The sequence below is a fragment of the Grus americana genome, chromosome 12 (assembly GCF_028858705.1).
Source record: "Grus americana isolate bGruAme1 chromosome 12, bGruAme1.mat, whole genome shotgun sequence".
NCBI lineage: Eukaryota > Metazoa > Chordata > Aves > Gruiformes > Gruidae > Grus > Grus americana.
The window spans coordinates 10179951-10204170 of NC_072863.1; the positions used below are offsets into that span (position 1 = coordinate 10179951).

General features: G+C 46.3%; 1 protein-coding gene across 3 annotated transcripts in view; it reads right to left on the reverse strand.

Annotated features, from left to right (window-relative positions):
• The window catches only part of PLS3 (plastin 3), a 57904-nt gene that overhangs the window by 17022 nt on the left and 16662 nt on the right, over nucleotides 1–24220 (reverse strand). For 2 of the 3 annotated variants that reach the window (XM_054840075.1, XM_054840076.1), the window contains exons 2-3: nucleotides 9423–9509; nucleotides 1709–1872 (exon numbers count right to left, since the gene is read on the reverse strand). In XM_054840075.1, coding sequence (XP_054696050.1) covers nucleotides 1709–1872; nucleotides 9423–9489 — 231 coding nt within the window. In that variant the 5' untranslated portion in view covers nucleotides 9490–9509. Of the gene's footprint in view, nucleotides 1–1708; nucleotides 1873–9422; nucleotides 9510–21054; nucleotides 21115–24220 lie in introns of those variants that run through there. The other variant, XM_054840074.1, reaches the window with a different exon arrangement.

Here is a 24220-nt window from a genome sequence, read left to right on the forward strand (position 1 = left end):
CTGGCGCAATTCCCTCAAAACTTAACCAAATTAATTTCAACCACGCTGAAAACACAACTGAAACGTGCAGGTTCTCTAAACACTACCAAGAAAAAGGCAATGAATAGCACTGTAAAGCAGAATAACAAAGTGCTTACGTTAACCCCAGAGGAAGGGACTTGCCCACCTGGCTGCAGAGGTGTCACCGCAGGGCCAGCCTGCTGGCTGTCACACCTTACCTTCCCTGTCCCTTAAACACAGGGAAGGTGGCAAGTCAAGAAGATGACGCAGTGTACTTAAACCATCTCCTGACGGCACGTAGAGGTTTTGCTCACCCCAGTGATCAGGTAGAGCTCAGTGAAGAATCAAGAGCCCAAAAGTTTTGGGTTTTCTAGTTGGTTGGTTTTAAACATCATGATTTTGATACAGATTTATTTTAAAATTGCTGGACTAATTACTAGTATTACATATCTTCTTTGAAAATACATGCTTTAACACTGAGATACCACTAAGCCATTTGGCCCCAACCTCAAGTCAATTCATGTCATCCTTTGTAGCATAAACCCCACCAGAAGTGCTCAGAGTTAGAAAACAGCAACAGTTCTGTTTGTAAAAATCCTACCACTAACCACTGCTTCTACTATACAGCTTAGCTGCCTGTAAGACATTTCATGTTTAGTCTATCATTGCTACCATTCAAATGTGACAGAAGAGATTTATTTCTTCCTTTCTAGTGCAAAGTTAAGGGTTATGGACCAGCTCAAACCAACAGCTGAACATGCACCCAGCATGCAAGTGTTAACAAACCACAAACAAACTCCAACTTACTAGTTGACTCCGAACTCAAAAGTTCAGAGGGTCTGAAAATAATTAAGGAATAGAAGGTGAAGATAAATTAAGAAATATCAAGAAAAATAGTTGACATGAAAACAGCTCCCTCAATGTACCGCATATACTTTTATTACTCTTTCAGCATTCAGTCATCAGAGTATAAAAAGGATGAAGGGATGGATATTGAACCAGTATATCAGAAGTGTTGTGCTTTTTTAAAAAAAAAAAAAAAAAAACAAAAAAAAACCCACCAAAAAACACCCAACACCCTGACCTATTTCTAAAGAAAAAGGCTGAAGGTTAGACCCATCCTCCAGCTTCTCCTATCTCCTCACTCCTGTTCCTCCCTTTTAAGGCAGCAAACGGATCTGAATTTTCCTAGATAGGCATCTAGGACTAATCTCCAAGTGTGTCTTGAAATGCCCTCTCAAATCTTTAGCAAATACTTGTAGTCCCATTAAATTGAGAAAGGAAATTATACTGTTTCACTGAGAAAACAAGCATTCATCTATGTGTCTGGAAAACTGAAGAGCTTCCAGTCAATACTGTAAGCTTGGAGAACTGGAAGTCTTTTTTCCAGTTGTCACCTCATGTGGAAATGGTCTTTCGGCCTCCAACAAAGTTCTCATATAGGAAAAGCATACGGATTCTTTTTGTTTTTTGTTTAAAACCCAACATATTTCCCCTCTGTCCAAACCTAAAGGCTGGCAGCGACAGCACAAAAGACCAGTCATATGCAGAGATCTGTACAAAGAATTGATTTTTACATGGCAAATCCTCAAAAGTGATCAGTTTGTAGAAAGAAAACAAGGATTAGGTTCAACCCGTTCTACCCCCTCCCTTAGCTTTGTCTAAAAGGAGTCCCCCAGGCTACTGGAAATTCACAAATACCACTTACATAGACAAACTCTTCAAAACTAATCTTCCCATCTTTATTCTTGTCGCTGTCAATCATGAGCTTCTGGATGATCTCTCTCACTTTGTACCCAGGGAGAGGCAGGTTGGCTTCCTTGAAGAGCTCGTGCAACTCATAGTCACAGATGAACCCATTGCTGTTGAGGTCTGAGGAAGAGAGGGGGCAGGAGAAGATTTTAGAAACACACCAGTACCCTGAAAGGACCAGCCCCAGACAGCGGGACAGAAACACAGCCCCCATGCTCCGAAATGCTTTACAGAGAGCAATCTGCGCACTGGGGACATCTACAACACATGGAGGTAAGGAGGAATCTCCTAGTGTGGCCTGTCACAGCATACCTGTTTTGGGGCCACATTGCACAAAGCATTCATCTTTGCTGAAAGCAAGATCTGTGCAGGACATGGACACACAGCAGGATGCCCACGCCAAAAATACCAAGCCCCAGTAGTACACTATTTAATGGACACCACCAAGAATACACCAGGAATCAAAGGCATGCAGTAAATACACATGGCACGTCCTCAGAGAGGGTCCCAGTACAAGCTATGAGATCTCTCCAGCTTTGGACAACGGCAGCTTTGAAGCAGAGCTGACCAGGATGGTGAGTGTAAAAGTTATACAACAGAGCATCTGCATTTCCATAAATGATCTCCAGAGTGTTTCTTTTTACATTTAACTGCAGCTGGCTTTGTGTGTTAAAAATAGACGGTAATGAAACACAGCACTTCTTACTTTCTGAACTGAAAACACTGTCAGCTCTGCATTTACATTTTTTATCATGTTGATAATGATGTTATCGATTTACCGCTGACAGAAAATTGCAGCCAGATATTTTAATGCTGCCCAAGAATGCTCTGTAAGGACATTTGCTTTAACTGTCAACCACCAAGCCACAGCAGCACTGCATGCTTAGCAAGACATTATCGCCTACTAAATTTGGGAAGAAAGAAAACAAGAACCTAGTGTGAATCTGGAGCTTTTCGCATCAACAGATCCCAACCCATTTTGGGACCTCATCACATCTACTGACTGCACAGGGCCAAATCCAGCAGCCCTAGCCTTTCTTCAGTCAAGTGAAGTTTTGCTGCCACCATGGACAGGCAAGAGTTGGGTACCTCCTTCCTCAGGCTCACCAGGATGAGCAGACAGTGTGGTTCAAAGCATGGCTGGTGCCCAGGCTTTGGCAGAGTCAGGTCCATGAGCAGCCAGAGCATTTGAAACAGTCAGACAGCCCAGATTCATGTCCCAAGACATAAGCATGACTCCCTGGCATGTTTGGAGGGACGGGGATTCAGGGCATGTTATGCTGTTACTAGCTCAGTAGTGATGGCAAAATCCCTTTGCTGTAAGCAAGTGGTACAGACAGCCCAGGGAAGAATTCAGTGCCTGAACCGCCATCTCCTCCCCAGGGCTGGGGCTGCCGGGAGATACCAACCCTGGATTACTGCTGCTGGTGGGGAATACTTGGATGGGCTGAGGAGGCAGAGATTTGATAGTCTCCTTTGATCATCATTCAACCACAGGCTCTGCAAAGTCAATGCAGTGCCTATACTGACAACCATCAGCTGAGCCCTTTAATGCAGTCTCTGCATTTAAGCAGCTGTGTTACCTGCTCCCCCACCTCCAGAGCTCCTGGCCCTGTAATGCTGCACTGCTGAGTGCAGCTCGCCACCACCGGCTGCCAAAACCGCACCGCACCACACGGCACCTGGTCCTGCTTGGTTGGCTTCATCCAGCCACCATTCTGCCCATATCCCACATGAGAGGATTTTTGTGCTATTTACAAGGCAGCGGCCTCTCCCTAAGGATGTAGAGTTAAATTCCACCCAAGCAACAGCTTCCGCTGCCCAAACACCCTCGCAGACTGCAGGCTGCTGCCGGCTCCCCAGGCTGCACAATGCAAGAGCTGCACCAGCCTCAGTATTTGGTTTTGCTCAAGAGGGAATCCCACACCACAGCCACTGGGGTCAGTATTTATGCTTAAAGGGAGATACTTTCAAGCATAAAAGAAAACAATCAGGATAGCTCTAAAGTCCATTTATTTTTAGCAAACTTTGAAAGTCAATTTAATTTTAATGAGGTGCCAGCGGTGGTTTTTAGGTTTTATTTCACAGCAAAGTTCCAGCAAGCAGCGTGTCCTCACCACCACTCCAACCTTCCTCATTTTCCAGATCCATATGGGATTTTAAAATTGTTTTTAAAAGTTAACAAGAAAGTGAAATTCAAATGCTTAGTGCCAAACATCCAAAGTAACACAGAGCAAACCTGTGCTCCCTCCTACATCCCAGTCCCCAGGTCTCGAACTAAAGAGGAGCATCAATTCCAGTGGATTAATAAATACATTAAACTACTTTATGAAATGTCAGTGTTTACACTAATGCTGATAAAATAAAGAGGTTTAAGCCAATGATTAATGATGGCAACAGGCTGCTGTCTGGCCTTCAATTTTAGAATTTTATTCCAAAAAAATATAAGCTTACAAAGGCAAGCTTTATAAAACAGTCCAGCCTGAGATGTCATCAGCAAACTATTTCCCCTCTAGATAAATCGCAGCTTCTTCTGTTACGGTTTTCTTATTACTAAATCTAATTTGCATCTTTTCCCTGCCTCAAAGCCAGTGAAGAAAATCAGACAAGAAGGGATTGCTAATCTTCAGGGCCTATGGACCCAAAACAAAACTTTGCTTTCACCCTCAGCATGCCTACTGCCAACATCCATTGCTTGACTGAACTGAGCACAATCCTTTGACATGCTGTCAAGTTATGCAGGTAAATCCAGAAACACCTGTTCATCACTTTTTCCAATCAATCCACCACCTAAAAACCCTAAGTTTTACATCTACCCAAATGTTAGTAGGCAAAGGAAAGAGAAAAATACATATTGTATCCTTGATAGGATCACAGGTATAATTTTGATTCAGATTTGGTAAAGGTTTTCCTCTTGATGTCTCTAGCTTAAGCATTCAGAAGTGTTTCTGAACCATTCTTGCATACATCATGTCTGAACCTATTCAGAAGTGAAAGGGAAAAAACACACAATATATGGTATTTCATGAAGCAGAAGCCTGTTGGGTGAAACGGCAGGGAACCAAGCTCCAAAGACCCTGTCTCTAATACATTGGAGATGCACCAGCTGAAATATGCTTAAACCTGTTTAGAGCTCAGCTCTACACATGAAGCCCTGCATGTCTTTTAAGGGTACAACCTAGTTCAAGGAATTAAGCCCCAGTCTTGCATTTATATTGGTTTGCTTGCAGAATAGAAACCATTGCTTAAAAACACTGATTATAATGCAACTGAGGAGTTAACCCAAGTCATTGCTTGGTCCATCCACACTTGCTCAGCAGGCCTCAGTCTCAGCCTGAAAGCATCAAATCTGGCTGCAGGGCAGATATCAGGAATTTACTGCAGTCTGGGTCAACATCTGCCCATTTTGAGGGTTTCATTCACCCCTGCAAAACAGCATCTTCCCAGTCCTCCGGGTGTGCCTAGCTCAAACAAGACTTACCTCTGTTCACTGAAGAAAAAAAAAAAAAAGAGCAGCTCTGCAGCATGAAGAGCTATCTGAAACACACACTCACATGTGAGCACATGCAACTTGGAAGCATGGCACCAGCAAAGATGCTGCCCATCTGGAGGAGCTGCACACCAGTGGCTCAGCACCTGCATTGGGCTCTGACAGCCAGCACATGATCAAGCGTGAAGGACACACACTGTTGAATAATGCACTTTAACTCACTCAAAATCCTTGGGTCTCAAGACCCAAGTTCTTCCAACTCTTAACAACATCCCAAACACCCACCTGTAAGAGTTACTCTTCCATAGTCTCCTGGTAAAAAAAAAAAATAATCACTGATTTACGTCATAGATTAAAAGGGCATCTATGTCCCAGACACTTTGGGAGTGGGATTTATGAGCAAGACAGGTCTGTTGGTTCAACTGTAAGACCCCACACCAAGTTACTGGTTTTGCAGTAAAGATACTCTCATTTCAAGTTCTAGCTTCTTGGCCACAGGACGGCAGATTTAAGTGTTAAAGCCTGATAGATGTGCTAGTCCGTGGTTTTGGCTTGGTAGCAGACTCAAGCAACCTTAACTAGAGATTGACTATGTGGTGGAATACGGATCCATTCTTCTCTTAACACGTCAAAAAGCCTTTAGCCCTGTAAACATGACAAACAGGCCTGAGACCCCTATCCCACAGGGCAGCTGCTTCCCTTCCTGCTGTCTCTGATGCCCCCCTGGCATCACAGACAAATGAACAAAGTAGCAGCATAAAAAAGAAAAAAAAATGTAGTCACCTTTGCAGCACCAGCAAGTTCCATAATTATATCCAGTATTACTGCAGGCACACCATATGGTGCCTAGCTGGATGTCCTGCAACAGGGCCAGACCTCAGACAGAAGGTGGTCTAAAATCCCTCTCTCACAAAATCTGAAATGGTATTCAACAGCTGAAGAGGCTGTCAAAATAGAAGCTATCTCAAATGAAATCCTTCGGCGTATGGCCCAGAATTACTAATGGAAGAAAGCAAAATTCTTTTAACAGACAAGCTACAGCCTGGATTCATTATAATCTGCCTGATGGAAAGGAAACTACAGCACATCAGAAGTTTCCTATTTCTACTGAAAGATGCATGCATGCCAGCGTACTAAACCTGGGAAAGGTCACTGCAGTGATGTATGGCACCATCTTCTGCCCATATGCAGGTGGGGCAGTAAAGCCACAATAAACAAAACCTAAAAGCCGCTTCAAGCTCTGGCTCAGCCTCCTCCCGACAAGTACTTAAAATAGCTTAAATAACAGGATGCAGGAGGGAAAAGTAACCCACACATTTCCTTTTAAGGATATATGCTCAGCAGGACACACTCTAGCAGGATCACAGATCCCTATTTGCCTTAAGCTAACATTTCGGAGCATTGTTTTACCACCTTGCAGCGGTGAACAAAGTGTTCAGTTGAGTTACAATTTTTAAGTACTTCGCGTTTCCAGAAAAGATGCTTATCTCTGCTATTAGAAGCAGGGAGAAGGAAGACAAATAAACAGAGCAAGTTCGCAGATTTTGTTCTGCCATGCCTCCCCTGTGAAGTGTCACTGTTCAGCCAAATGTGTGTGTATATATACATATACACACACCCCCCACCAATTTTACAGAACAAATTCAGAGATCAGCTGAGATTTGGAGCAACCTGCTCTTCTCCCACTAACCTGTGGGTCATTAAAAGCCTAGACAGTTCTTATGCCCCACTTAATTACTTTTTTCAGATGTTAAAATGCTTTATTCCCCACTGCTGTTTACCACTTGGGTCACTTCCAATACAAATACCTGGTTGTAGGATGCTAGGAGCTGCTTGTCTGAGCTGTAGCTGACTTTAGTACTAACCTTAAACCATGGTTTCTCACCCATGGACTGCTTCTAGTAAGCAGTAGGCAGTTTATGGGACTCGCCTTTTGCTGGCTGTCAGAGAACAGCACACCAGCTGCATGGGAGAGAGGGGATACCTTCAAGTGCCAAGGAAGGCAGGTGGTGACAGGGTACATAGTAACACACCTCACTGCCTTCCAGCATCACCAGATGTCTCCATCCAGTCTAGCTGCATACAGAAAAGCTGGTCAAACCCACACCTTCAAAGTCCCATCAACCTACACATTCAGAGCAGCAACTCGCCCCATGCTAGAGTTAAAGCAGGTCTCCAGGAAGCCCAAGCAGCCACACACTGGAGTGGGGCACGTCTTGGTGAGCAAACCACCCTGTGAGACTTTTCCTCCTCCCCACATCATCTTTACAACATCCTAGAAGCCAATCAGCTAAGCTTTGCTATAACCTTGCTTCTCAGCTGCGTTCCAAGTTTTCCAGGTAGCTGGGAGATGAAAAAAAGGCTTCATTTTAAATAGCAGCCTTAGTCCAACTTTTCTTCACATTCACTAGAGATGGCATTAGAAGCTCCCAGTGAAAGTCAGCTGCCCAATTAGTGACCAGTTCTATATCCCAGGGCAAATATGGCTCCTTCAGGCAAAAACAAAAGGAATGAGAGCATTAAAGACACTCCTGAGAGGCACGTCCCACAGCAATACTTGCGGCCTGTACCACGCCTATAGCACACAAAACAGAAGGTGGCTGAAAAGGAGGAGCAGATCCCATCTCGCTTGTGGGTATGTCCAGGCTAATTATCAATAATACCTAAGTTTTGACACTGCTTTTATAACTTAAAACCAAACAATGACCTACCTCCTGAGCACGGTGAGCTGGTTTACTATAACAAACCAGGATTTGACTTTGGGTTTCTCCATGTTTCCAGTGCAAAGGCAGCCAGCCTCTCTCAATAATTTCCCCGCACACTAATGACAAAAAGCCACCACATTCCAGCCAGGTTAATCATTTTAAGTTTATCCAAGGACAGAACGGGCTGCCTGCATCCCAGCCTTATTAAGGTTTGCACTCAGAGGCACATTAGGCAGCAAGAAGCACAATGGTCATTCGTCTTCCTCTGTGGCAGCTCACTTCCATCTGCTGGAAAAGTCTTGGGAAGAGCAAGACAGGAGAGGGAACTGCCTAAAATGCAACTTGCTGGAAGTCCCAACAAGGAATACTGCTCTATGAGAATCAGTTGTCTTTGAAATTCATATTTATCTCTGCAGATTGCAAATTTAGAGCAAGTGAGAGTTTTAAGAGCCACCCTGCTCTAGAGGACAGTTTACCTGATACAGATGCCAGGCAACTACCAATTTGTATTTATAACCAGTGCTCAAGCAATGTCAATGTCCAGTTAGGAAAACAAAACACTGGCTCTGATCACTTGTGCAACTCGTCCCCGGCCAGTGCCAGTCCTGGTTATGGTTCCCCAGCTGCACATGCTGACCTCAGCCCACACTGCTGCAGTCCAGCTCCCATCCCACCCCTCCATGGCATTTCTCTGATCCTCCAGTAAGCCCCTATCAGGAAACCAAACCAGCAGAAAACAATTTGCGCCATTATGTCAGTTTTCTGCTCATTTCAGCTTCCCGAAGCAGCCAGAGGCTTCTGCAATGCCAGCGCAGGGGGAAAGCTGGAAGGCAGGCAGAGCAGCTTGGGCTGTGCAACCCTTTGAGTGTCGCAGGCTGTTAGGGAGGTGAGAACCACAGAGGAAATAGAGCCACCAGAGGGCAATGCACATGCACTGCAGCCGCAAAGCATTTTATTATCACCGCAAGCTGCTCCATAATGCCAGGTAAACAGCCACTAATTAGGTTTTGCCTACAAGCTCACCAAATGCAGTGCCTCAAATGCACCTGCACAAACCAGAAACGTAGCACCTACATTTGCAGATGCACAGTTCAGCCAATCTGCCAAAACCAGCATCATCAGAATGAAGCACTGTGCAAGCCCTGAAGCACTGCTTGGGCCTAAGTAATGCAATACCTGTTTGGGTATTTCTTCTGCCATTAGGAACCAACAAAGCCCACTCTGGAGCAACAGGGCAAGGTTGTCTGCCAGTGCTCACTGACAGCCAGACTGCCCATGTCCCTTCCTTTCTGCTCCTTGGCTAGAAGTGACATGCCAGAAGCAACAAGGCTGCCAAGGGACTCCTTGGCATGGAGAACATCACAAGAGCAGCTGACTGCCCACGTCCTGCTGGCACCGCTGCTCAGAGGGGTAGGGTAAATCCATTTCAAATGTACAGCAGCCAGGAGCAAGGTGCCCTCTTCAATGTGACTCACCAACTTTGGCAAAGGCCTCCTTGAGTTCCTCCAGCTCATCTTTGGAGATTTGCATGGTGTTGGCCATCTCATGAACTTAGGGAGTACCTAAAGAGAGAAAAATGACAGTGTGAAACCAGACCGCATTCAAACGCATGCAGTTTTGAACAGCAGTATAGCAACAATCAGTACCAAGGTCACTACAGTTCTGAAAGCCATGTTTATCTTTCCACTGACAAAACAGATGTGTGAAACTCAGAAGATGGGAAATGCAGTCCTTAACAAGTCAAAAATCCCATTAGCCTTGTTAATATTTAGCTCTGTGTATTTATTTTATGGGCTATGCTGTTCTGCACACATTAAGGTACCTGCTACCCCCAGTGTGTTCTGTAAGTCAGAAAAGCTAGCATCTCCAGGGATTTTCCACAACTTTGAACAAAATCAGAATCCAGAGTTAAAATATTAATGCAAGAAATACTGAAAACTCTGCCTACCTGTCTGTCCCCCAAGAGCACACCGCTATCAAACCCAAATAATAAAGATTCTGAACAGCACCTGAAAAAGGTCTTTTTGCACAAAGTCATATACATGATATTGTTTGCAAAAAGGAAATAGTCTGCTTTTCTACAAGAAAACTGTTTGAACAAACACCTACCTATTTCCCCAGAGTCAGTCTCTCAATAAACCATGTAAGCAATAGGCTGTTTGCACTGCCACTGACCTCCTCCACCCTCCTGAGCAAGGCACGGCAGGAACACCACAAGTGTGGAACAGCAGGCATCAGCCCCACTCAAATCCCGAGTATGCAGAAACTCCACTTTGATCAGATCCGCCTGGTGTTTAAGAAGCCGAGAAGCATACAGTTCCTACACCCATCTGTTATAATCCTCCTTTCCAACCACTGATTAGGTGCCACCCGGCCAGCCTGGACAGGAGGTATCAATCACCATAGGATGGGAAAAAGCCCACGTCCCCATCCCACAACATTTGTGACAGCAGCATCAGACTCCCTGTTGGCATTTTGGCCAATACGACCAAGTGAGATCAGCAATCGCTGGAACAATGCAAACAGGGCAATCCCTGTGCATGAACAAAAAGGTAGGCACTGATAAGCACATTCTAGCACATGTGCTAGCTCTAGCTCAGGGTCTTTAAAAAAATGGAGATCTGGGCAGGCTCAGTGCAACTTCAAATGAGATTTGCATCCCAAGATTTTCCAGCTCCCACTTTGTTAGCTACAGTCACTGTAAGCTGAGAAATAAAAGGTTTCTCCTCTGCCTATGGGAACAGACACAGCCACCTCCTCTTCTGTAAGCAAAAGGATGAGGGGTGAATTCGGGTTTACAGACTGTTGGAAGACAGGATCCTGAACAGGCTGGCTCACCGCTCAAGCAACAAGAGACTCAGTTTCACAAATGCCTGTGCTCTGATTAGCAAGTTTCTTTTGTCTGAGGCTCCCAGCTGCCTTCACAAGCACTTGCTAGCTCAAGAACACAAGTTTGCCTGTAGCTGTAAGCATTCATTTTCTGTAACACTTCACTCAGTCTGGAAAGAATGAAGTCGTTAGAGATGAGAGTGATGGGCAGGTGTGGCAGCCTGGGAAAGCAGCTCAGACAGGTGCTAGCAGCAGAGAAAGTCAACAAGTTGCATCACTGCAGAGACATGAAGGAAAGCACATCAGACCCCACCTCCCAGAGTCTGCAGAGCTGACAGTGGATACAAGATGATTAGCAGTCAGTAAAAACAACCAACAGCAAGACAGTCAACTTCATCATTGGGCTCGTACTGCAAGAATGGAACAGGGGGGAGGAGTTGCAGCAAAGCTGCATCAGAGTGACAAGGGAAAAAAAAAAAAAGTACAGTAAATTTTTTATACTACTTCACAGATTAAGTTAGGCTAGTTGACCAAGGAAATGCTACCATGTAGGTCCTTGCAAGATGCAGGAATGCTGTGTGCAGCACTGCGCATCTTGCTGGATGCCCACTCTGCCAAACCGGGACCTCCCGTTTCTGCTGCAGCACTCCCACAGGTGCCCAGTGGCCCGAGCCTCAGCGCCACCAAACCTGGCTGTTATTTCCAGGGCATAAAGGGGTTGTTCAGCAAGAAAGTCAACTCTGAGCAAGCTTGAGGCATGCCATGGGAGGTGGATTTCACAACTGGCTGAAACACTTGGGGAACGCTATTAGGAACGGAGACAGTTTTGGCTACGCAGGCAGGTGGCATGAGCTGCCAGGCAGGAGAGGCTGAGCTACAAGACTAAAAACTCGGCCAACTCTCCTTCACAAGTTTTGCCTTCTTCCTAATCCTCATTTGCACCAATTCATTTTCAAGCCATGAAGATTTCCCTTAAAAAGGGATTTCCAAATGCATCGTTATCTAATCACTTCATTGGAATTTAATTTGCTGCTATCTCTAACATTTTTAACACTAAAACAAGCAGCAAACACCACCATAAGCTGAGAGCTTTTTAAAAAAAGTTGCTGTTTCACTTTATCACGCCCTGGATATGCTCTGCAGTTGTTTGCGTGGGTCTTTACTTAAAAAAATTTCCCTTCTAGCCCCTACGCTGGTCAGCTCAGTCAGTAAGTCTATAAAACAGGTTTACCTCTCAGTTTTCATATTGCTGCTTCTCTGTTTCTCTGCTTCAGAAGAGAGAGGGAGAATTTGAACCAACAGAGGAAAAGCAGACAGCTGACCTTGTTACAACTGTCTGGGAAGGGGAAAGTGTGTTATGACACAACAGTATATGAAAAGGTTAGTGGGCCACAAAGTTACAAGCTGACAGGGACTGCTAAGCTCCCAAAGCAATTTTACAGGTTTTTTTGCAATGCAGAGGTATTACACCAACATTGGCACACTGGGCTGGGGGCAGGGGAGCTTTTCATTTTTTTGTTGTGTGGAGTTGTTTGTTTGTTTGTTTGCTTTTAATAGCTTAGTCTAGGGCATTCAGAATCGTGTTTTTCATTCAGATGCATTTTTAAACAAGAGGCTTTGTCTTCATGGACATAAAAAGCCTTTTTATCACACTGGCACAGGGATCACACTCAGCTGCCTCACTCGAAGCCCTGTGGGGACGCAGCACCACGCTGCTCACGCCTCACCATGTCACATTCACTTCTACCGCGAGCAAAGTCTCTGTCAGTGCACACAATGACAGCCAGAGACAAACTCACATTTAAAGACCCATTTAGAGGGAGGAAGAGAGAACAAGGGAAAAGAGGAGACAGAAGGGAGCTAGTGATCCCACACCCATTTTACACCCTGGTGACAGACGGTCTATAAGTCAATGCACACATAAACAGAGTGTGTAAGGAAGCTATTCCTGCTCTAGATCCCTTTTGCTTCTGCCTTAATCCCTCACCCCAAAGAAGAAAAGCAAAAGCAGCTCCATAACACATGGATGCACAAAAGTAGCTTGAGCAGCTGGCAGACGGCACAGCCAGTTTCTGTCCTCTGAACACTTCACTTCGTGCTGCAGATCAGAGCTGCTTTAAGTGCATCGCAGGTTGTCGAATATCAACTCCGTCCCAGAGAGAGGCTGTATCAAGTTTCTGTGCAAACAAGTTTTATAGCTTCTAAACACACCGCAGTCACTGAATAGGGGTTAGTTCATTTGCTCTCCAGACAGAACTGCAATACAGGCAGGTCAAATAAAACTGCCCCAGCCCATGTTTTAACAGCTGTAAGCCACCTGGAGACACATCATTGCAGTGGGGACTGTCACCAGAGGGATGCCTCCGCTGCGGTGCTCAGCACTTTCAGCACAAGTGCCAGAAGCTAACCAGGACTTTTGGGTGGATTAACTGCTCAGACAGCAACTTAACAACAGTCAAGCCAGGAGAAAAAGTCCACAAGACTCTTCCCCTCTTGGGGAAGCCCTGGGAGCCGCATCCTGCACAGAGGATCAGTGGAAAATGGGGGGGCGAGGGGGAAGAAAGCAGCATTCAGGCATTCGCACATCTCCCTGAAAGCTGGAGAATTAATTCAATTTTGAAAGCACACGGCAACCAAATATTTCCCAACAGCCACTCAAACACTTCCAAAAGAAACAGAGCTGGAATTTGCTGCTGATCCAAATGCAAGAATTTGCTTCTCCAAGTTAGTTTGAAAACCAAGCTGCTCCGTCCCTCCCTAGCCCACCCTATTTCAGTATCTCTAAAACTGACTGATTAATAGCATCAATTCATTTACTCAGGCAAATGCAGAGACACACTAAAGTGTCAACAAAAAGGTATTAATAAGTCCTTTTTCCATCTGATTAAAAAAAAAGTGAGCGAGCTAGGCCTAGTCCGGAGCAGTGACTCATCCCGTACATATTCCCCTTTTCAGAGGAACCTACGGTTTTGCTGCCTTTTCATGACAAAGGCTCCAGACATGAGAAGGCAAGTCACTAGCTAATTAAAAATATTTCAAAACCCACATCTCTGACCATGAACCCAGCACATAATCAGCCTTGCTTTAGGAATAACGAGACAGACAACCAGGCGCGGCGCTCAGTCCCCCTGCAGCCCACGGCAAATGCGAGAGCCCCAGGCACTGGCTCATGGCACTGGGCACTGACGTAGCCACCTCACCAATTTGGAGCTAATTTGGAGGGAATCCCAGTGATTCAGCTGACGGTGATTCAGCTGACATAGGATCCAGCCCTCAGGCTTCCTGTGGCTCACCCCATCCTCTTCTTCCTCCCTGTTTTGCAGGTAGGGCTGAGCCCTGCCAAGAGCCGCATCAGAGAATGGGGTAGCCATCCACACTCCCCTACTTCCCTTGCCCCATTCACACACACACCCCCCAGCTCCTTTTGCAAGGTGTGTGATTCTTGGTCACCATAAAGTCCTTTCTAGCCCTCTGCTGCAAGGGACTCTTCCCCCATTGCCACGCAGACCCGTCCATGGGGCCAGCAGCATCATGCCCATGCCCACATGGCTGTGCAAGCCCCGGAGCTGCTGGGCCAGCCCAGGGCAGCCACTGCTCAGGGCAAAGCAGTAAGGGAAGTGAGTCACTGGTGAGGGCTGAAAGCCAGAGCTTTCTTTGCACCCCTTCCCAGGTGACTGGGATGCTGCAGGGATCTCCTGACACTGCAGGAACCCTCACCACAGGCACCAGCCAGCCCTAGGCTCATGCTGCATTTAGAAATGCTTGCAGGCAGGAGAGGGCACACATACCTCCTCCCCCCCCCCCCCATCACCAGGCACACCCAGCAGCTCTACTGGCTCCTTTTTCTGGTCCAGTCCAAGCAAAGATGTTTTAGAGATAACATCTTCAAAGTTGACAGCAACAGGAGGAAGTGGAAGCTTGCGGTGCACAGACTTGGTCTGATGAGTCCTCCAAGATAAATACTTATCACTGCTTTGGGGGAGACAGGGAAGGTTAGGGATTGATAGCCTGTAAATGAAAACCTATCATGCAATCCATCCTCTCCTGCTCATAATCAGTTTGTATGTTTCAAACAATGTTTTATTCATCAAATTCCTCCAAGACAGCACCCACTTGTTACGTATGGTTATTAGCAAGCACCAGGCTGCTGGATGCACACAAATTTTTGTTTGGCAATTACCTTCCAGTCACCTGTCAGAGGCACGGGCTGAAACCAGACCTTCGCTATGCTTTTGTCTTTCTACATGATGATAGGTGTCATCCTGATAAGAGCAGTGATTAGGAGATGCTACCCCATCCACAGAGACTGCACCGCTGCGGTGTCTAACACCTTGCCAACAGCATGCCACTACTACAAACCACTGTCCCCCAGAATTACTTTCCTGCTGCTCTATGCACGAAGGTGGTACTCATGGATGCAAACCACAGAGGTGTTCCTATCGACTCAGCTGTTTCCCCTGCCTCGGGAGAAAAGGGGCACACAAAGCCTTGAGCAGGTATTTCTTTGCAGTGCCAGACCTGGCTGAGTAGCTGCATCTCTCATCTTTGGCTCTCTCTTTCAACCAAGCTTTCCCAGCCACATGCACATTGGGCTCAACACCAATGAAACTACAGCTCTGCTCTCAAAGTCTGCAATGCTTTAACTATTGAACAGCACTGGGCTGTAACGCCTGCTAAGCAATCACCCAAAGCCAGCTTTATTTCATTATTAATCCAGCTTTCATCATCCACACACAGCACCAAACAACTCACCTCAACAGGCCAAGGACCAACTACACACAAACTCAGTTTTAATACTGAATTTTTCTAAGCTTGTCTTGAGGTTTGTATTGATTACCTCCCACCTCCCAATTCTCCAGTTTCCTCAGGCTACTGCCTTTAAACACAGCACAGCCAGTACACACACAGCACACACTTTGACTCGTCCATGCTGGTTGTGTAGCCCACCAGCTGTTACACAGCCACTTGTTGCATCGCAGGGAAAGGACACAGGACTGCAGAGAGCGATTCCTACCTTACAGCTCACTTCTTCCCAATCCTATACAGAGACTGCAGCCCAGAAAGCCAACCGTGTCCTGGGCTGCATCAAAAGAGATGTGACCAGCAGGTCGAGGGAGGTGATCCTGCCCCTCGACTCTGCTCTTGTGAGACCCCACCTGGAGTACTGCGTCCAGCTCTGGGGGCCCCAGTACAGGAGAGACATTGAGCTATTGGAGAGAGTCCAGAGGGGGCCACAAAGCTGATCGGAGGGCTGGAGCACCTCTCCTATGAGGACAGGCTGAGAGAGTTGGGGTTGTTCAGCCTGGAGAAAAGAAGGCTCCAGGGAGATGTAATTGTGGCCTTCCAGTACCTGAAGGGGCCTACAGGAAAGATGGTGAGGGACTGTTTATCAGGGAGTGTAGTGACAGGACAAGGGGCAATGGGTTTAAGCTGAAGGAGGGTCGATTTAGATTAGATGTTAGAAAGAAATTCTTTACTGTGAGAGTGGTGAGGCACTGGCACAGGTTGCCCAGAGAGGTTGTGGATGCCCCATCCCTGGAAGTGTTCAAGGCCAGGTTGGATGAGGCTTTGGGCAACCTGGTCTAGTGGAGGGTGTCCCTGCCTGTGGCAGGGGGGGGTGGAACTGGATGATCTTTAAGGTCTCTTCCAACCCAAACCATTCTATGATTACCTCCTGCTGCTGTTTTTGAAGCATTGCTAAATCAGCAAAAGTCCCATTAGTGGCTCGCTCCAGATTTGAAGACATGTCTCTATGGGATATCCACCTCTGGACACCCACTTTCCTCCAGCAGGTCCAGGTTAAAACCCCAATTTTTCCTAGCTAGACCTGGGTAGAACAATGCCAGAGATTTTTCTTAGCAGCGCTGGGGTAAATGCCCAGCAGGGATCTGGGTTGCACAGAGACAGGGTCACTCCAATGGTATGGGAACAACCGCAGCAAACCAGTTTTCCTATGCCTTCTGCTTAGTCTAACTGCTGCCCCACCATCCATGGACAAGCCTGGACAACCTGATCCTTCACTTTTTGCCTGCTAGTCAAAGTGTTTTCTCTCCCTTCAAGACAGAACCAGATTCACTAGCTCTGATCATCTTAAATCCTTACTAAAAACAACTGCTGACCCATCAGGCAATTCATATGCCTCTGATTCCTCTGCGCAGCCAAGGAGGCTTTGTGGGGTGCAGCCAGGCTCGGATAACAGTCAGCATGTTCGGCACCCTGACCCAGAACCGAGCTGTAGCCGGTACCCACAGAAAACCCAAACTCAGCATCAAACCTGCTCACAGTGTCAAATAGGAATCAGCTTCTTGCTAAAAGCCCAGGAAAGCCACATCCTTCAGGGCAGCATCCAGAATACTGAAAGCTGGGGATATGACACAGAAATTTGTATGGATTTGAGTACAGAAATCCCTCTGTTTCGCAGATACAGAAAACAGAAAGAGAGCAAGCAGCTGAGGATGCTCAGCCATGTGATATCCAATTGCCCAAAGGCTGATGGGGAGCAGAAGTCAGAGTAACACAAATGCCTCTGCTCCAGCTGCACATGGGGCGGGGGGGGGGGCAGCAGGGTAGGGAAGCTTCACCAGTTGTCAGGGCAGTCCCCCCACACACATCCCCATCCAGCCCTGCAGGACCATGAGCCAGAGCTGCCTGTGATGCACATTAAGTGGTGACTTGCAATCCTGAAGTAGATTAGATGGATGCTTGCTTACTCTCATGACCCAGCATTTACTACAAGGAGGCTGAACTAACCATAAAACTGGTTTGGGACTCAAATGGAAGGGAGAAGCATGGAAAGCTTTCTGCAGACCTACACTCTTCTCTGAAGGCTCCTGACATGGAAGGCCAGGCCAAGTGGATTGCAGGGACAGTGCTGACTTTCAAGGAGGAGAGCAGCTGCTTCCCAGACCCTGCAGCTGCACTCGCACACACCCATCACGCTGCAGACTCACAGCTACGGCGTACCGACTGCCTCGCTGCTCCAACTCTATTACATGTATCTACAGAGCACAGTAGAAACCAGATAAAATACTGCTCAAGGCACCAATCAATCAGTCCTTAAAAGCCTCTTTGCAAAATACTTCTCCTAAACATCGCATTTTGGCACACCTCCAATTTTAGCAGAGCAAATACTCCAGGATTAGAGCACATTTGAGATCATAACCCACTAGATTGGTTTAACTAACTTTTGAATTTCAATAGTTTGCTCACATCAGTCAAAACAGAACAGCAATATTCCCCATTAACTAATTAGTCCAACATGAAACAGGACAGGTGATCTCTTCAAGACCTCTCAGGAAAGGAAGAGCTAAACTCATCCCGCCTGGAACTTGCAAAAGCAAATAACATTCAGAGATACCTTCTTGCACTTAGGTTTAAGTTAAAAGGGCGGGGGGGGGGAGCGGGTCAGATGTCAGCTAATGAACTGAGATTCAGAAGGCTTCATTTAAATTCCTGGCTCAGGCACAGAAAAATCATGCTAGTCCCTCAGGAAATTCTTAAGCTGATAGTAATTCTTATTCTTGCCTAGTCGCCCAAATAAAGACCAGCATTAAACACTTCCTTCTGCTTATTCTGTTATCTTAACCATAAATTACTTCAAGGAAGGACCCACCTCTAACAGCCCATTGCAAAACTTGGCATAAGGCATCCCTCATTTTATGATGGGACTCTCAGAGCAAATGGTGGGAAAGCCAATGGGTTCTCTGCCTGCGTAAGTGAGGAGGGATGAGGATCACAAGGCTGAATCAGTGTGAATTTCCTTCCCCAGAAGCAATTGGAACCTGCTTGCCAAGACCTGCAGGTTATCCTCAACATGCTTTAAGCACGTGTCTCTCAATTTCCCAATATTCAGCCCCAAAGGAGGCCCGTTCCTTACAGGGGTGGGCTGCAGACCTCAGCCTGTGCCCTAGCCCCCAGCAGCTGGATAAAGCCCTTCAAAGGCTGAAGGGAATTGAGGGCACACAGCCCAGACCCGTTCCCCAGCACCTCCAGCCTCTGCTCTCAGGTAGTACCTTTGCTCAGCAGGTAAAGCGACTGATACTCAATATGCTGTGATAAAGCAAGAAGTGTTACTCAGTCTGTTAAAACTTCCCTCCCATCCAGGCAGAGGAATCAACCCGATCCCTAAATTAAATCACAGTACAGTCACTGCTTATTCAATGCCAGGAAACAAGCTCCTGCAAGCCAAACACCCAACATGACGGTGCCGATCCCTGGCGAGCTGGACAATAGGGAGTTTCAGCAATTAATTTTGGGAGGGTGGGTTTCATGCAACCTTTTAGAAAGTACAGATGTGGTCAAGCGATTTTGCAGACTGTTTTATCAGTTTGAAGGTAAACAGAGCTGTCCTGAAATGGCAGAGTCAGGGCTGAAGTCCCCACAGCCCCTGCCCAGATGATAAACATTCAGAGAAGTGTGCCAATGAATGTTTTCTTAAATAAGAAACAAAACACTAGAAACTACAAACTGTACTCTACGCATTGGAATTATGTTTCAAAAGTGTCTTAAAACTCAGGAATTTCAGTAACTGATGTCTTACTAGAAAGAGATACTGATAAAAAGAAAAACCTTTTTTTTCGTCCTTCCCCTGCTGCCTGTAATCTTGTTTAGAAAGCACTTGGGAAAAAGGGAAAGAAGTCAAAATAATTTGATTCAGAACAGGAAAGCAACACTAGACTGCAATAAATCAGTATCTTACGGCTGTCCTAGCAGCTTTTGGAAGTAGAAAAAAATCCTGTAAATTCAATACTTACTTTCTCTAGAGAAGATGGTACAGATCCTATCTACCGTTAACAAAAGCAGAAACATTAATCGAAAAGATTAATGTGAAATGGCTAGAAGAGCAGGAGAGCTGCTGTCTTTGCCTCCCAGGAGGCTGCCATGACAGTGAAATCACATTTACTCTGACAGCAGGGTGTTCCCCACACTTCTCTATAATTTAACTTAATACACGGAAGAGTGATAGGGAGCAAAAGGTAGCAGTTGCCAGTCCAGGATCAGGAGGCTCTACTCTGCTGACTCTTGGATGTTGGACAAGCATTAATAATCTCTGCAAACTGCACCCTAATTAGCAGGTTTCAAGACCATGCAGGATCTCTAAGATGCATCCAGCACTCCTGGAGCCTAGGACTAACTTCTTGTTGGATCCCTTCAAGCTGCTTTGCCTCCTCCCTTGGTTTAGCAGCTCAGCCAGCACCCAATACCCCTAGGACAGATGTAGTGGTTAAAGAAATGCCTGCACTATAAACAGCACATAACCTCATTGCCACTCCAAATTTCAGGAGGTGTGAGAGTCCTCCAGCTGTGGAAATCATTCTTTACAGCCAGATGTTTTGCAGAATAAATACAGGGTAAAATATAACTAAACAAAACCTCAGAGCAATATGTTCAATCTAAACAAAATCAGGACATGAAGAAGCTACAGTGGATGTGTTTTACAGGTTTTCAGACAAGTTGAAGTTTTTCAGCACAACTAAATCAGCATTTCAGTCCAATACTTAAAAGTACTTGGTATGTGTTTTAGCCAGTACCAACTGCTAAAGCATTTGGAGAGGGTCTACACCACCTTCCAGCACCAAATACAGCCAGCCTTCACCAGAAAACACAGCGAGTGAGAAAAACTCTTCAGTTTGGAAACAAACTCCTTCCAGGCTGTGATGCCACCTGCCATTCCCACCGCAACAGCAAAGCAGCACTCAGAGCCCAGCCTCTCCAGGCAAAAGACTCCAAAAAGTTAGATAGCCACCACAGCCAGCAGCCCACAGCCATTTCCCAAAAGTACTCAGAGCTCCTTGCGCTTTCTGCAAGGCAAAGATTTAAATATTTAACACTTCTAACATGCAAGTTTAAGCAGTTCTGGTTTTTAAAAGCCTGCTGCACTGAGATGGGGTAAGATGTGCCCCAGACTGAGACTTCTGGGAAGGCACACCCTCAGCCCTCACTTGAAAAATTAAATACTCAGTGATGCAAAGTCAGTCACAGCACTTGCCGCTGCTGCTGTTTGCATGTGCTGCTCAGTCAGGTGCACAGATAAATTCCATATTTAAAACACATTAAAACCTGAAATTAATCTTTTCTTTCTGCCTACAGCTATCTTCCTTTAACTATTACAGCATTAGGAATTACTAGACATTTTGCAGAGAAAATAAAAGCAAAACAAGTCTTTGCAGGGCAATCTCTGGCATGTGCTTGCATCCCTGCAGCCAGCCAGAACCCTGAGCAGCAGCCAGCTGTGCGAGCAGCATCCTAACGTCAGCCTGCAGCAGGAGACACCCTTACCTTTCCTCCTCTCTCGGGGAAGACAAATCGCTCCCTCGCCCAGCCCAAGCACTGAAGCGTCTCCCACGCCCACAACACCGATCTGGACAGCCAGCATTCCTCCTGTCATCCCCGCCCAGCAAATGGGAGGTCGCTTCCTGAGAGCCACAGAAGGGATGCGGTCATGTCGGAAAAAGATGCATTAAGAAAGGCTAAGGGATAGGTGGCTCGAAGCATCATGGAGCAGGGATCGGGGGATCCTCCCCCAGCAACTAGTTTTTGTTCTTTTATTGCTTGGCACTTGGGAACAGGAGGCAGTAAGATATAAAGATTTTAGGTAAGCAAACTATTTTTAATTAAAAAAAAACCCAGAACTCTTTTACCTTTAATGTTTTAAATTAAATGCATTTTGCTTTGCTAGCTCTCTATTTGTCCAAACAAACAGTGACATGGAGCTTGTATTTTGTTTTATGTACTCATTTTATGGATGTGTTTAAAACCACCAGAAGCTCACGAACAGAACAATGAGGATCTAGACGTATTTGGCCTCAGTCCGCACTGAAGGACAGACATCTGCTACCCACCAGGAAGGCACAAACAGAAACATCATGTACTATGTAGTTATTGATGCAATGCACAGGAGCAGAATCAATCACCAAAAAGGTTAAGTGGGATTTCCAAATTATAATCACATATTTCAGAAATTTCTATTCCTGATAAATCCGTAAGGTTTGAGCCCTACCATAGCTAAAAGGAAAGGATGTCACTTACTAATAAACACAATACTTGAATTAGTGAGGAATTTGAAGAACCCATGACTGTTCTAAAAATTAAAAATACTTGACCAATAGGCTGGGTTTTTTTGTTTCCTTTTAGAAATGACATCAGCCAGGAAAGTGAGCCATCAGCTGGTCCCACTTCTTGGGTATCACCTGAAAATTTAGCTTCCTGCTGTAAAGTTTCAAGAGAGGTATGAAAAAAAACCCAAAAAACCAAAAAAAAACCCCCAACCCCAAACCCACAACCTGCCAGCTTCCTCAGGATGGTAAATGTAATAGAAAACAAAACAGAGTTTTTCATGCCCAGAACTGCAGCTGCAACTTAAAAGAAGTTGGCTTGAAAAACACTTTTGCACTCCACCGATAAGGTTGCCTGTGCATCAGACAGGGTTTAGGGGAGAGCAGCTTTGGCTCTGCTCCGACCTGCCATCAGCAACTGGCTTCAGTATCACATCAGCCCCTGGGTGCAAGGACCCCATCTGGCCGCTCTGATGTAAGCAGTGACTGCATCCAGCCTATAAAGTTTTCAGGCAAACATGCAACAAAATTGAAGAAACTTATTTCAGGAAGTCCCTCCACTTTTCACTCTATGTGTGAGCACGGTGCACAGTATAAATTCATCCTGTAAGGTTTAGGAAGTGCTGAGGCTTTGGGGAGCATGCCAAAGCCCAGCCCCCACACTAGGTTGTGGCTTCTATCAATGGCAAAGCCATTGCAGGAGCAATGTCTGCTTTTGGGAGGGAAAAGAAAATAAAAACCTCCTGGTTTCCAGGGGGCATCCTGAAGTCTCTGGCATCCATGTTGCAGCGATAGAAAAGCAGCACCTGCAAGTGTGCAGGTAGCAGATTCACGCTGCAGAGGCAGACAGCTAAAAGCCACCAGCCCATGGGACTTCAAACCTCTTACTCACTTTTCTTTTTTCAGGCAAGTGTAATGCATCCTTACAGGGCTAACAGCTATTACCATCTCCTCTGCTGGGAAGGGAAAGGGCATTGCTAGCCACTGTTGTCACTCAGCAGAGATTCTCAGTGGCTCCACCATGAGTAGTTTAACTGATGCACACACCATGCCCATGAAATACCTATCTTCCACATTTGCAAAGATTCAGCAATAGCCAGTTTTTCCACAGCTGTAAGAGCACTTTGCTCTCCAAATACTCCAAATCCTGTCCTGTCAGTCCAACCTGCAATTACACTCAAACCTAAAATAGCACTTCAGCAGTGCCAGCACCACTCATCTCTGCGTCATGCCCCGAGACTTGCCACACTGGGGTGTGGTGATGGCAGCCAGCAGATGTGCAGCTCCTTAATTTATCAGTCTTTCTGAAGAAAAAAAAAAATCCGTCTTTGCTAGATTTTCCCCTCTAAAAAACTTCCCGAGCTGCTCTTTCTGCGAGCCTGTCATCAGGAAGAAAGCAAGACACTAGTCTGGCTCATGCTTATTTAATAAAAAACTTGCATATGCAGTAGGGACTGAAAGTTAGTCTTTATTTAAAAAAAGCTTGCAAACTAGAGTACAATTCTGCAGTGCAAAACAGATCTGAGGACTCGCCCGATTTACCCTGTGCTCCAACAACGCTCAGCTTAGTAATTACCTGATTAGTTATTCACAGCTTAGAGCAGGGAGCCATGCAGTCACCAAAGAAGTCAGTAAGCATGTCCAGAACACCATGCAAAGGATATGTCATTGTATTGGGTTTGCTTGACAAGGTTTTGGTAGCTGGGGGGAGGCTACAGGGGTGGCTTCTGCGAGAAGCTGCTAGAAGCTTCCCCTGTGTCTGACTGAGCCAATGCCAGCTGGCTCCAAGACGGACCCGCCGCTGGCCAAGGCCAAGCCAATCAGCGCCTCTGTGATAACATATTTAAGAAGGGAGAAAACAACCTAGTGAGAGCTTTTGCAGCCAGAGGAGTGCGAAGATGTGAGAAACTCTGCAGACACCAAGGTCAGTGAACAAGGAGGGGCAGGAGGTGCTCCAGGCGCCGGAGCAGAGATCCCCCTGCAGCCCATGGAGGAAGGATGAGGGGGTGTAGAGATTCCACCTGCAGCCCGTGGAGGACCCCACGCCAGAGCAGGTAGAAGCACCTGAAGGAGGCTGTGACCCTGTGGGAAGCCCACACTGGAGCAGGCTCCTGGCAGGACCTGTGGACTCATGGAGAGAGGAGCCCACATCAGAGCAGGTTTGCTGGCAGGACTTGTGACCCCGTGGAAGGGACCCACGCTGGAGCAGTTCATGGAGAACTGTAGCCTGTGGGAAGGACTCACGTTGGAGAAGTTCGTGAAGGACTGTCTCCCGTGAGAGGGACCCCACGCTGGAGGGGAAGAATGTGAGGAGTCCTCCCCCTGAGGAGCAAGGAGCGGCAGAAACGTGTGATCAACTGACCACAACCCCCATTCCCTGTCCCCCTGTG